Source organism: Haliotis rufescens, unplaced genomic scaffold (assembly GCF_023055435.1).
Source record: "Haliotis rufescens isolate VD_foot unplaced genomic scaffold, xgHalRufe1.0.p SCAF_16, whole genome shotgun sequence".
Classification (NCBI taxonomy): domain Eukaryota; kingdom Metazoa; phylum Mollusca; class Gastropoda; order Lepetellida; family Haliotidae; genus Haliotis; species Haliotis rufescens.
This window is the reverse complement of record NW_025963846.1, coordinates 32,605,972-32,620,715: the sequence shown is the minus strand read 5'-3', so window position 1 is coordinate 32,620,715 and position 14,744 is coordinate 32,605,972. Positions and strand designations below refer to the sequence as shown.

Here is a 14,744-nt window from a genome sequence, read left to right as displayed (position 1 = left end):
GAGTGTCTGGGTTTTGTTCAAACTGTAAAGTTCATAAAGAATATATCAAGGCTGTAGAACATCGTGTCGAGGACAACAGCCTCTCCTCCCTGGGACGTTGGGAGGGACGTGGGACAATTTCCCAGCTAGGACAAAGGTGTCCGGGGGGAGGGGGGATTATTAAATCAATATTTTCACGTAGTTCATTCAGTTGGAAGGACCAGTCCACCGGTTGTCATATCACACTACACCATGGTTGGGCGACTTTGAATCGGGGGCAACTGCCTGGCGGACTAATGGATGGTCTTAGACAGGTCCCGAGAAGGATTCAAGCAGTTTGAAATGATCAAGGATTTCAAGTGTACAGTCCTTGTCTCGTTGTATCGCAGTGTGTGAGTAAATAAGGCTGTCTGCCGTCTGGGCATCTCCTGGAGGCTGAATGTTCTTTTGATTAGTCGAATTTACCTTTTTGCTTTAATCGAAGTAACCCAGATTCGGAAGGTATTTCCAGGTCATGATGTCACTGACTCACTGATGCACGGCGGAGATATATTGCCAGTATTGATACATTCTAAATACAACATTGTACACGTGTACGTAGAATGAGAGCGTCACGTTGAGCTGAAACAAGCTGTGATCAATGTAACTGTTTACGCCTCACATTTGGGGTGTGTTTGTGGTACAATAGTTTCTATGTTTGATGCTAGAAGTGTTGGAGGCAGTGACGTGGCTCCTAGAACAACACTATTCAGTTTACGTAAACGTCGAGACAGTTAATATGAACCATATGATTATGAAAATGAAGTTGTTTTTAATTACATCATTGTCCCAATTATTTGTATTCAATTGAAAAACACCAAAAAAATACAATATATACATATACCCACCAAGAAACACAATAGTCAGAATATCGTACAAGTAACAAAAGTCCTGCTTACATAGATAATATATTACTTACCATAGTCAGAATATCGTCGATGTAACAACAGTCCGCTTACATAGATAATATATTACCCTACCACAGTCAGAATATCGTCGATGTAACAACAGTCCTGCTGATATAGATAATATATTGCCCTACCATAGTCAGGATATCGTCGATGTAACAACAGTCCTGCTTATATAGATAATATATTACCCAACCACAGTCAGAATATCGTCGATGTAACAACAGTCCTGCTGATATAGATAATATATTACTGACCATAGTCAGAATATCGTCGATGTAACAACAGTCCTGCTGATATAGATAATATATTACTTACCATAGTCAGAATATCGTCGATGTAACAACAGTCCTGCTTACATAGATAATATATTACTGACCATAGTCAGAATATCGTCGATGTAACAACAGTCCTGCTTATATAGATAATATATTACTGACCATAGTCAGAATATCGTCGATGTAACAACAGTCCTGCTTATATAGATAATATATTACTTACCATAGTCAGAATATCGTCGATGTAACAACAGTCCTGCCTACATAGATAATATATTACTGACCATAGTCGGAATATCGTCGATGTAACAACAGTCCTGCTTACATAGATAATATATTACTGACCATAGTCAGAATATCGTCGATGTAACAACAGTCCTGCTTATATAGATAATATATTACTGACCATAGTCAGAATATCGTCGATGTAACAACAGTCCTGCTTACATAGATAATATATTACTGACCATAGTCGGAATATCGTCGATGTAACAACAGTCCTGCTTACATAGATAATATATTACTGACCATAGTCAGAATATCGTCGATGTAACAACAGTCCTGCTTATATAGATAATATATTACTGACCATAGTCAGAATATCGTCGATGTAACAACAGTCCTGCTCTATACATATGAAACTATGGGCCTCGGGGTAGGATCCCCACCGGTCAGCCGTGTCAAGTGCCCATCTCATCAAGTACCCTTGACGTCTCCTATTGATTTGCGCTAGTCCAATGTTCTTTGTGACGACCGTAATATGTGTTCCTGGTTTGTGGCAGGTTACTTCGTTACTCATAGTTTTTATTATGATGATAATCCCATGAAATTTGAAAATTGCCAGTATTCATACATTCTAAATACAACATTGTACACGTGTACGTAGAATGAGAGCGTCACGTTGAGCTGAAACAAGCTGTGATCAATGTAACTGTTTACGCCTCACATTTGGGGTGTGTTTGTGGTACAATAGTTTCTATGTTTGATGCTAGAAGTGTTGGAGGCAGTGACGTGGCTCCTAGAACAACACTATTCAGTTTACGTAAACGTCGAGACAGTTAATATGAACCATATGATTATGAAAATGATGTTTTTTTTAATTACATCATTGTTTCATTATTTGTATTCAATTAAAAAAACCAAAATAATATATCCAGCAACAAACAGTCAGAATATCGTAGATATTCCCAGGAAGAGACCTCGAAAACTGGCAGTATTTACATGATTCATGTCACTGCTTACACGACCTGTGTCTGGAAACCCTGTCGACATCGACGATACCCGATAAACTGTACAAATCCATTTACACAGACCACCATCTTGAAAATATTCAAATTAGAGAGTATGATATAAAAGAAGACTCGGGGCGCAAAGGCATAACGAAACGAAACTTGTAACATTATACAGTGGCAAAGACCGGGTCCTTGTTCCCACGTATGTTGGCGTCCCTAAATTTGTTTTCACCCCTCAATTATAGAAATGATCAGGACCACGTGACAAGGACTCCGGCCAGCTGACTAGCCCCGGGTTATAATGAGACCAGAGACTGGTGGTATATAAGAGAGATCGCTCAGCGGTTAGCGTAATCTTAAACTACATGAAACATATCATTCCCGGTTTTCGGCTGAAATTGCTATATTGTTGGTGATAAATTGATGGAACGGTTTTTTTCGTGCTTAACTAACTTCATTGATGCCCTCTCGGCACGCCAAACACTTGCATAGGTGTGAACACAGAGAGAACAGTTGTGTTTCAGGTAGCAGTTTGAAAGAGATAGTATTCAGATTATTTGTAAATCCCACTACATAACCGTAATCTTTCACTAAACGTCTGCGGCATAAAAAATGTCTTCAGCTGTTACTGTGCCCCTTGCTATCAGTGGTACACTAACACTTTTAACTTTAAATATTTCCTTTATTTGAGTTATTTGTGTCCTGTAATTTAGGTTTGTGGCAGCGTTTCCTTGTTAATCAGCTCATTGCTCAGCTACTATAGCTTATACTAGTACTTTATACTAGCTACTAGCTTATACTACTACTTTATACCAACTACTGACCGCCTCTGTGGTCTAGTGGTAGAGAGTCCGCCCGGAGAGCGGAAGGTCCGGGGTTCGATCCCCGGCCGCGCAATACCAAAAGACGTTTAAAGATGGTACCCTGTCTGGCGCTCGGCATTAATGGGCTAAAACAAGGACTGGTCGGCTCGGAGTCAGTATACTGTGTCTGAGTGGAGTATTCATGTTAAACTGCGGCATGGTATCTCAGTGAGCTGCACACGCGTACATGCACGTCGCTATATAAGTGCAATAATCTTGGACGCGACGTTAAACCCCATTTCACCTCACCTTAAACCAACTACTAGCTTATACTACTACTTTATACTAGCTACTAGCTTATACTACCTCTTTATACTAGCTACTAGCTTATACTACTTCTTTATACTAGCTATTAGCTTATAGTACTACTTGATATTAGCTACTAGCTTATACTACTACTTTATGCTAGCTACTAGCTTATAGTACTACTTGATATTAGCTACTAGCTTATACCACTACTGTATACCAACAACTAGTTTATACTACTACTTCATACTAGTTACTAGCTTATAGTACTATTTGATATTAGCTACTAGCTTACACTACTGCTTTTTGCTAGCTACTAGCATATACTACTTTATATTAACTACTATCTTATACTACTTGTTATTAGCCACAAGCTTACACTACTATTTTATGCTAGCTACTAGCTTATACTTCTTTATATTTGCTACTAGCCTATACTACTTTATATTAGCTACTAGCTTATACAACTACTTTATACCAACTATTACATTATGCTTCTACTTTATACTAGTTACTAGCTTATAGTACTACTTTATACTAGCTACCATCTTATACATCTTCTTTATACTAGCTACTAGCTTATAGTACTACTTGATATTAGCTACTAGCTTACACTACTACTTTATGCTAGCTACTAGCTTATACTACTTTATATAAGCTACTAGCTTATACTACTTGATATAAGCTACAAGCTTACACTACTACTTTATACTACCTACTAGCTTATACTGCTACTTAATACTAGCTACTAGCTTATAATACTACTTTATACTAGTTACTAGCTTATACTACTACTTAATACTAGCAACTAGCTTATACTACTACGTTATACTAGCTACTAGCTTATAGTACTACTTTATACTAGTTACTAGCTTATACTACTACTTTATATTAACTACTAGCTTATATTACTATTTTATACCAACTACTAGATTATACTACTACTTCATACCAACTACTAGGTTATACTACTATTTTATACTCGCTAGTAGCTTATACTGCTACTTTATATTAGCTACTAGCTTATACTACTACTTTATACTAGCTACTAGCTTACACAACTACTTTATACTAGCTACTATCTTATACAACTACTTTATACTAGCTACTAGCTTATACTACTTGATATTAGCTACAAGCTTATACAACAACTTTATACCAACTATTACATTGTACGACTACTTCAAACTAGCTACTAGCTTACACTACTACTTTATGCTAGCTACTAGCTTATACTGCTACTTTATACTAGCTACTAGCTTATACTACTACTTAATACTGGCTACTAGCTTATAATACTACTTTATACTAGTTACTAGCTTATACTACTACTTAATACTAGCTACTAGCTTATACTACTACGTTATACTAGCTACTAGCTTATAATACTACTTTATACTAGTTACTGGCTTACACTACTACTTTATGCTAGCTACTAGCTTATACTACTTTATATAAGTTACTAGCTTATACTACTTGATATAAGCTACAAGCTTACACTACTACTTTATACTAGCTACTAGCTTATACTACTACTTAATACTAGCTACTAGCTTATACTACTACGTTATACTAGCTACAAGCTTATAGTACTACTTTATACTAGTTACTAGCTTATACTACTACTTTATATTAACTACTAGCTTATACTACTATTTTATACCAACTACTAGATTATACTACTACTTCATACCAACTACTAGGTTATACTACTATTTTATGCTCGCTAGTAGCTTATACTGCTACTTTATATTAGCTACTAGCTTATACTACTACTTTATACTAGCTACTAGCTTACACAACTACTTTATACTAGCTACTATCTTATACAACTACTTTATACTAGCTACTAGCTTATACTACTTGATATTAGCTACAAGCTTATACAACAACTTTATACCAACTATTACATTGTACGACTACTTTAAACTAGCTACTAGCTTACACTACTACTTTATGCTAGCTACTAGCTTATACTGCTACTTTATACTAGCTACTAGCTTATACTACTACTTAATACTAGGTACTAGCTTATAATACTACTTTATACTAGTTACTAGCTTATACTACTACTTAATACTAGCTACTAGCTTATACTACTACGTTATACTAGCTACTAGCTTATAATACTACTTCATACTAGTTACTAGCTTATACTACTACTTTATATTAACTACTAGCTTATACTACTATTTTATACCAACTACTAGATTATACTACTACTTTATACTAGCTACTATCTTATACAACTACTTTATACTAGCTACTAGCTTATAGTACTATTTGATATAAGCTACTAGCTTACACTACTACTTTATGCTAGCTTCTAGCTTATTCTACTTGATATTAGCTACAAGCTTATACAACAACTTTATACCAACTATTACATTACACGACTACTTTATACTAGCTACTAGCGTATACTACTATTTTATACTAGCTACTAGCTTATACTACTACTTAATACTAGCTACTAGCTTATAATACTACTTGAATACTAGTTACTAGCTTATACTTCTACTTAATACTAGCTACTAGCTTATACTACTACGTTATACTAGCTACTAGCTTATAATACTACTTTATACTAGTTACTAGCTTATACTACTACTTTATAATAACTACTAGCTTATACTAACATTGTATACCAACTACTAGGTTATACTTCTACTTTATACTAACAACTAGGTTATACTACTACTTTATACTTACTACTAGGTTATACTACTTTATACTAGCTACTATCTTATACACCTACTTTATAGTAGCTACTAGCTTATACTTCTACTTTACACTAGATACTAGCTTACACAGGTACTTTATACCAGCTACTATCTTATACACCTACTTTATAGTAGCTACTAGCTTATACTTCTACTTTACACTAGATACTAGCTTACACAAGTACTTTATACTAGCTACTAGCTTATAATTCTACTTCGTATGTTTAAGCACAAAAGGTAACATATTCGGTAATGATTCATTACTAGTAACACTGACTGCCTTAAACGACAGATGTATGACAGAATGTATATATTCCCTCTATGTGCATGTTGTAGACATCGTACAAACGTCGGCACCCCGCGGGACACACCTGCCGCTGCCGCGCAGTCTAACAATTTGCAATTGATGATTTTGTAATAAAACAGCATTCTGACTCTCTTATGACAGTAAATCTTTGTTAAATATTACTTCCCGTCTATGTTCTCGTGACGCTCTATTGAAGGTTTCGCTCAAGGCTGTGACTGTCATTTCAGGAGATATGTTATGTTAAACATTCCTGCATTTTCCCTTGAGTGCAAACTCTCCTCATCCCTTCCGGGTATACATACTTCTTATATACCGAACCCATTATAATCCTTTGAATTCGGTTCTATTTTTGTACAGCCATTTCATCATTCTATTTGAATGATAATCATATGCTTTCGTCTTATTCACTCTGAATGACTTGTAGCAATATTAGAGAAAATAATATCCTTTAACGGTATCAAATTATAACAGACGGTTACAGCTTAATTAATAAGGCCTACAACTTAGGGTTGGGAGATAATTCATTTTTGGAAATATATATTGCAATTATATTGCATGTTCTATAAGAAACGCCAGTCCGTAGTAAGTGTTCCTGTATTTATTTATTTTCCTTACATCAATCAACTCAGATAGTGTGACATCATGTACCTTGTTCCCCACCTAACGTGTGTTCATTTCATGTTCGTGTGTCATAATCAGCATTAGCGTGTGGGTGATGTTACACTCTGTGAACTGGCAGCATGAAATATATCATTTTATCATGTAACTATAGATCCAGTGATATACCACAAACACAACGCCAAGCCTTCATTCGCACTCACTGCGCTTAACAAATCAGAAAGGGCTCCCCCTACCTGCAAGACTTACTGCAGGTGAAAAGAGTCGTTTGATGTCAACGATCAAAGAAATCGCTCGTTCAGGTAGATAAGTGTGTATTCTCGCTTCCCAACCGGTAAAAGCTATGTGTGACTTTACAACACAGCGACATGAATATCCACCGCTATCTGCTTGTCGGGGAGGCATCCACAGCTCCGGCCAGCGATGAACACAGTTACAGGGTCTCAGTGGTAGAGTATTTGTTAGGGAGCCTGTGATCTACTGCTCCTTTCGCGTGGACTAGAACTGCGTCAGATCAGCATCTTGGATAACTACTACGTAAGATTATCTTTAACAGCCGAACGATCGATCTTATCAGTGTCATGATGACACTAAGTCTTCCAAACAGTCACGGAGACGTTCAGCTAACTCAATTGTTTAATCCTCTATTTACTTAAATTTTATTAAATCGCCATGATATCAAGTCTGGCCGTTAACTGACGTAGAATAGGCCATGTGTAGTTCACAGTTAGCAGGAGATTGAACAGATCAGAACGTATAACGTACAGTGGTAGGAGATTGACAAAACAGGACATATATAGTACAGAGTTAGGGGGAGATTGACAAAGCAGGATATATATAGTACAGAGTTAGAGGGAGATTGACAGAGCAGGACATATACAAGGTTAGAAGGAGATTGACAGAGCAGGACATATACAAGGTTAGAAGGAGATTGACAGAGAAGGACATAAATAGTACAGAGTTAGAGGGAGATTGACAGAGCAGGACATATATAGTACAGAGTTAGAGGGAGATTGACAGAGCAGGACATATATAGTACAGAGTTAGAGGGAGATTGACAGAGCAGGACATATATAGTACAGAGTTAGAGGGAGATTGACAGAGCAGGACATATATAGTACAGAGTTAGAGGGAGATTGACAGAGCAGGACATATATAGTACAGAGTTAGAGGGAGATTGACAGAGCAGGACATATATAGTACAGAGTTAGAGGGAGATTGACAGAGAAGGACATAAATAGTACAGAGTTAGAGGGAGATTGACAAAGCAGGACATATATAGTACAGAGTTAGAGGGAGATTGACAGAGCAGGACATATATAGTACAGAGTTAGAGGGAGATTGACAGAGAAGGACATATATAGTACAGAGTTAGAGGGAGATTGACAAAGCAGGATATATATAGTACAGAGTTAGAGGGAGATTGACAGAGCAGGACATATACAAGGTTAGAAGGAGATTGACAGAGCAGGACATATACAAGGTTAGAAGGAGATTGACAGAGAAGGACATAAATAGTACAGAGTTAGAGGGAGATTGACAGAGCAGGACATATATAGTACAGAGTTAGAGGGAGATTGACAGAGCAGGACATATATAGTACAGAGTTAGAGGGAGATTGACAGAGCAGGACATATATAGTACAGAGTTAGAGGGAGATTGACAGAGCAGGACATATATAGTACAGAGTTAGAGGGAGATTGACAGAGAAGGACATATATAGTACAGAGTTAGAGGGAGATTGACAGAGAAGGACATAAATAGTACAGAGTTAGAGGGAGATTGACAGAGAAGGACATAAATAGTACAGAGTTAGAGGGAGATTGACAGAGCAGGACATATATAGTACAGAGTTAGAGGGAGATTGACAGAGCAGGACATATATAGTACAGAGTTAGAGGGAGATTGACAGAGAAGGACATATATAGTACAGAGTTAGAGGGAGATTGACAGAGAAGGACATAAATAGTACAGAGTTAGAGGGAGATTGACAGAGAAGCACATAAATAGTACAGAGTTAGATGGAGATTGACAGAGCAGGACATATACAAGGTTAGAAGGAGATTGACAGAGAAGGACATAAATAGTACAGAGTTAGAGGGAGATTGACAGAGCAGGACATATATAGTACAGAGTTAGAGGGAGATTGACAGAGCAGGACATATATAGTACAGAGTTAGAGGGAGATTGACAAAACAGGACATATATAGTACAGAGTTAGAGGGAGATTGACAGAGCAGGACATATATAGTACAGAGTTAGAGGGAGATTGACAGAGAAGGACATATATAGTACAGAGTTAGAGGGAGATTGACAGAGAAGGACATATATAGTACAGAGTTAGAGGGAGATTGACAGAGAAGGACATATATAGTACAGAGTTAGAGGGAGATTGACAGAGAAGGACATAAATAGTACAGAGTTAGAGGGAGATTGACAGAGAAGGACATAAATAGTACAGAGTTAGATGGAGATTGACAGAGAAGGACATATACAAGGTTAGAAGGAGATTGACAGAGAAGGACATAAATAGTACAGAGTTAGCAGGAGACTGACAGAGCAGGACATATACAAGGTTAGAAGGAGATTGACAGAGAAGGACATATATAGTACAGAGTTAGATGGAGATTGACAGAGCAGGACATATACAGAGTTAGATGGAGATTGACAGAGCAGGACATATATAGGGTTAGAAGGAGATTGACAGAGCAGGACATATATAGGGTTAGAAGGAGACTGACAGAGCAGGACATATACAGGGTTAGCAGGAGATTGACAGAGCAGGTCATATACAAGGTTAGCAGGAGATTGACAGAGCAGGACATATACAAGGTTAGCAGGAGACTGACAGAGTAGGACATATACAAGGTTAGCAGGAGATTGACAGAGCAGGACATATACAAGGTTAGCAGGAGACTGACAGAGCAGGACATATATAGGGTTAGAAGGAGATTGATAGAGCAGGACATGTATAGGGTTAGCAGGAGATTGACAGAGCAGGACATATACAAGGTTAGCAGGAGACTGACAGAGCAGGACATATACAGGGTTAGAAGGAGATTGATAGAGCAGGACATATACAAGGTTTGCGGGAGATTGACAGAGCAGGACATATATAGGGTTAGAAGGAGATTGATAGAGCAGGACATATATAGGGTTAGCAGGAGATTGATAGAGCAGGACATATACAAGGTTTGCGGGAGATTGACAGAGCAGGACATATACAAGGTTAGCAGGAGACTGACAGAGCAGGACATATACAAGGTTAGCAGGAGACTGACAGAGCAGGACATATACAGGGTTAGCAGGAGATTGACAGAGCAGGCCACATGGAGTGTGGGGTTAGCAGGAGACTAACAGAGCAGGACATATACAGGGTTAGCAGGAGACTGACAGAGCAGGACATATACAGGGTTAGCAGGAGACTGACAGAGCAGGACATATACAGGGTTAGCAGGAGATTGACAGAGCAGGACATATACAGGGTTAGCAGGAGACTGACAGAGCAGGACATATACAGGGTTAGCAGGAGATTGACAGAGCAGGACATATACAGGGTCAGCAGGAGACTGACAGAGCAGGACATATACAAGGTTAGCAGGAGACTGACAGAGCAGGACATATACAGGGTTAGCAGGAGATTGACAGAGCAGGACATATACAGGGTTAGCAGGAGACTGACAGAGCAGGACATATACAAGGTTAGCAGGAGACTGACAGAGCAGGCCACATGGAGTGGGGTTAGCGGGGGACCGGACAAGGCCGCTGAGTCCTCACCACTGTGTGTTGTGGTTCTGGGAATTTTAAGTGCAATGAACGTGGGATGTTTGAAGGATTATCAGTGTTGTTTGAAACTGGCGTACCAGGTAATTTCGGTGTACTGTCTCTGAATCGTATCTTAGCAGCTCGGGCGACTCCTCCCCGCGTTTGAGGCTTGAACCCAGTGGCCTTGACAATGCGCACGTGTGAGGAGGAGAGGGTTTGTATACAGTGATCTCTGACAAAGACATGTTTATGTTGGTGTGTTGGACTTTATTCATGCTCAGCACGTAAAGGTTCACCTTGTTCTAAATCCGACAATTACACACCTGGTTACGCAATGTCCGCAATAAAGTCTAACGACGACCCAAGCCGTGATAGCTTCCACATTGATAAGTAGTGGCTGATTACTGAGTCTGAGACGGTTAAAGCAATGTTGCAAGCTAACCGGCAGCTGTCCATCCATTTAATGAGAACATTATATTAGCCTGGACGAGTGTTCGTGTTTATTTATAATAATCTGAAACAAACCCCTCCGATGTGTTAACAGTTACCTTTCCCCAGTAATAATTACCCATTTGTACGATAGAATATGTGAATCTGATCAATATATTTAAAAAAGTACTAAATGAGTTTGAAGGGTAAATTCTACGAAACGTTTTCAGCAAATATTAACAACTTGTATTAATACTCATAAATAATATCATTAAATCATATTTATTTAATATTGAATCAACTTGATAAATATATAAATATATGCGATGAAACACATATCCGCTTATCGCACATGAGATAAAATACACATCGGTATTTGTAATAAAACGCACATCTGCTTATATTCTAGTGTACGCATATATAATATACATGGAGTAAAAACACACACGCACATCTACGTGCCGTCCTTGGATCTTACCTCCGAGTAGCTCGTGGCCGAACATAGACCTCCCGCTTCCCATATTTGTACAGTTCCATCGCATATTTCTAAACTGATATTGGCACTCTTTTAATCCAATTTTGGCGCCTTCTCCTATGGCGACGATTGCGTCAGGTCGGCTTCTACATATCCCCCTTTGTTTCGGTGCTAGGCCCGGGATTTTGTTGCAGATGATATTGGCACCGAGGGCGACCACGGACGACAGGGCTCTGAAATTGACACTATTATTAGCGAAATGTTAATATTAAAAGGTTATGACGTGAGAACATACCCGCTACACACGGATAAATCACACCGGTCGTTTGAAGATTTGAAAAATGTTTTTATGACATCCATAGATGTATCGTACGAAATAATTGTACCTATACATACTATCAGAGACCGGCATTTGTAAATATGCCGCTCGTAAGGAAAGTTATATTGATGAATATGTTTTACGATTTGCAAATTAATATTTGCTCCAACAAGAACAATACAGTATTTTCTATGTTTGACTCGACATACCACTATCAGAATTCTTACTTAAAATTGAGTAAGTTGGAATAGTACATTGTACCGTCAGTATGTCGGTCATTTTGCGATTTAAAACGTAATAAAAAACTACAGATCCACATTCTTGTTTCCGGCAACCTATAACGACGGTCATACAATAATTATTACAAAATCTGAAATTAACATAAAATGATCAGAAATATTTTTTCCATAAATCGACATTCGATGTGATCAGGATTCCCTGGCATTATGCTTGGATTATTGAGTGAAGCTGATATAACAGTAAATTCATTTATTGAAAATATTCGTATTTGTTATTGTAACACCATAATTTGTGACACACAACATGAAAATATAAATTATTAATTTTTCAAACGACACCACTCATTTTGCCACCGAAGAAATTCCGTTCTTTTTTAATAAAGTACATATATAATATTCTAAAATAAAGCTGTGTGAATATTCGAGGAATTGTTTAATTATACAAAACTAATTATGTTATTTTATCCTGCCTTGAAATGCGAGAAACTACATTATCATTGCTTTCCATTAATTATTGTCCGCGAGATGCTATCAACATATGTGCTTACTTTGTTTTCCCCTACTGACAAATTACATTTTAAATATCTGATTAAGTATGACGTCATTTTAAAATCCTTCACAAGAAACTCTCCCACATGAAATATTACGTGGGACATTGTATCGTAAACAGCAGGAAGGGCGCACTATATCATTCTTGAAATAACTTTTAGAAAACTACTGCCCCCCCCCTGCAATTATCGCACTGAGTGCACTCGGCTGTTTGTCACTTGTCACAATGATAATTAGATATATTTTACATGCATATATCCACATTCTAAAGAGACAGTATCTTAACGTATATTCAGGGTCGAACAAATACCGCGATGATTTAACACGGCTTGCGTGGGGTGTGACGCGAATCATGCTAGTTTAGAATAATACAATTTAAGACTTCAACGGGTGGCCACTTTTTCGTATCGTATGTCAGATCGCTGGCGATATTTACACAAACAGTGAGCACAGGTTATCAGAAATTTCACTATGTATTTATAATCTTACAAGATCCTTTGCTTATTGTCCATATGTCTACAGAATATTTCAAACAAGTATGACCCGTGGCGTCAGGGACAAATAGCAAACAGTGTATTAACGTCGACGAATGATCAATGTCGTTATAAACCAATCCATCACAACATTACTGTACTGATCCGCCGTGGCGCAGGACAGGCGGAAACTCCACTTGGTTGTATGCTTTTCATACTTGCTCCAAGTATATATTTGTTGCCCATTTTTTCATCCCTCACAAGAAAAATGACTGTAAATAATCCTGTTTTAGACACGCCTTGTGTTCGAGGTGTGCTGAACGGACACACACACACAAGGCGATGCACATGTCAACAAGCCGTGCATCAGCTGATGATATTGACAAGTATACAGAGGAACGACAATCCAGCTCTGCTATTGACAAGTATATAGATGTATTCCACTTCTCATACTCACAGGAAGTTTCCATAAACACAATAGGATAGATAAATCAGCCCCAGCATAAACTTAGTGTGGCGGCTAAAGCCCATCCTTGTACGAGGACATTCTCCGTGATAGTTGGTTGCCGTGTGACAGACTAGAGCTAAAGGACTAAACTGGCAGACATAATTCCACCTGGCAGACGGTTAAAGCATCACCCAAACTGCAGATCAACATACAGCAACCAGCTCAAAAGCCAGCAAGTGAATCTATTGGACTATCGGTCTGAACAGTTTGGTCCGGTGAGTTTTTTTCTTTACAGGGTCTGAAACTCTGATTGGTTGAGAACGATGGAGCCACGCCCCCTTTCTCTGCTTCGGCGATTTTGAGAAAAGTGTATGTCATTTGTTGTCGAGCATTAGAAATTGACAGTTTGGAGGGAATATAACTGATTGTTTCTCGTCTTGATATTGTCAGTGTGTATGTGCGATGTCGAGGAGCCGTGTGGTATACCTGGCGTGTCTACTCGCTGTAGTCGTAATTTGTCGCCGGAGCGGGACGGCGGAGATGTGTTGTATACTATGAGTGATTGGACTTAAACTCCCGCAACAACTTTTGCCGATCCACATGTACTGAATAGATATTACACTATAGAACACTGCCAACGCGTCGCCTCTCATGGAATATTTAGATATTTTCTTTAGAAGGTTTTTCAGTTGTTAATATTTGTTTCAATATTCCTTTACACAACAATTTTATGTTAGTTTGAAAATCACTTGAAAAAGCACTTATGCCTTTTCAATTATCCGTATTATTTGTTTTTCTTCAATCTCCATAACAAAATGCAGTTCAAAAGCATAAATCTGTTTAGAATAATATCT

General features: G+C 38.0%; 1 protein-coding gene across 2 annotated transcripts in view; it reads right to left on the bottom strand.

Moving 5' to 3' along the window:
• LOC124118950 (protein Wnt-7b-like) overlaps positions 1 to 14,744 on the bottom strand; it is a 123,786-nt gene that overhangs the window by 39,746 nt on the left and 69,296 nt on the right. The window contains exons 1-2 of one of the 2 annotated variants that reach the window (XM_046481283.2): positions 13,900 to 14,137; positions 11,866 to 12,095 (exon numbers count right to left, since the gene is read on the bottom strand). In XM_046481283.2, coding sequence (XP_046337239.2) covers positions 11,866 to 12,095; positions 13,900 to 13,973 — 304 coding nt within the window. In that variant the 5' untranslated portion in view covers positions 13,974 to 14,137. Of the gene's footprint in view, positions 1 to 11,865; positions 12,096 to 13,899; positions 14,138 to 14,744 lie in introns of those variants that run through there. The other variant, XM_046481282.2, reaches the window with a different exon arrangement.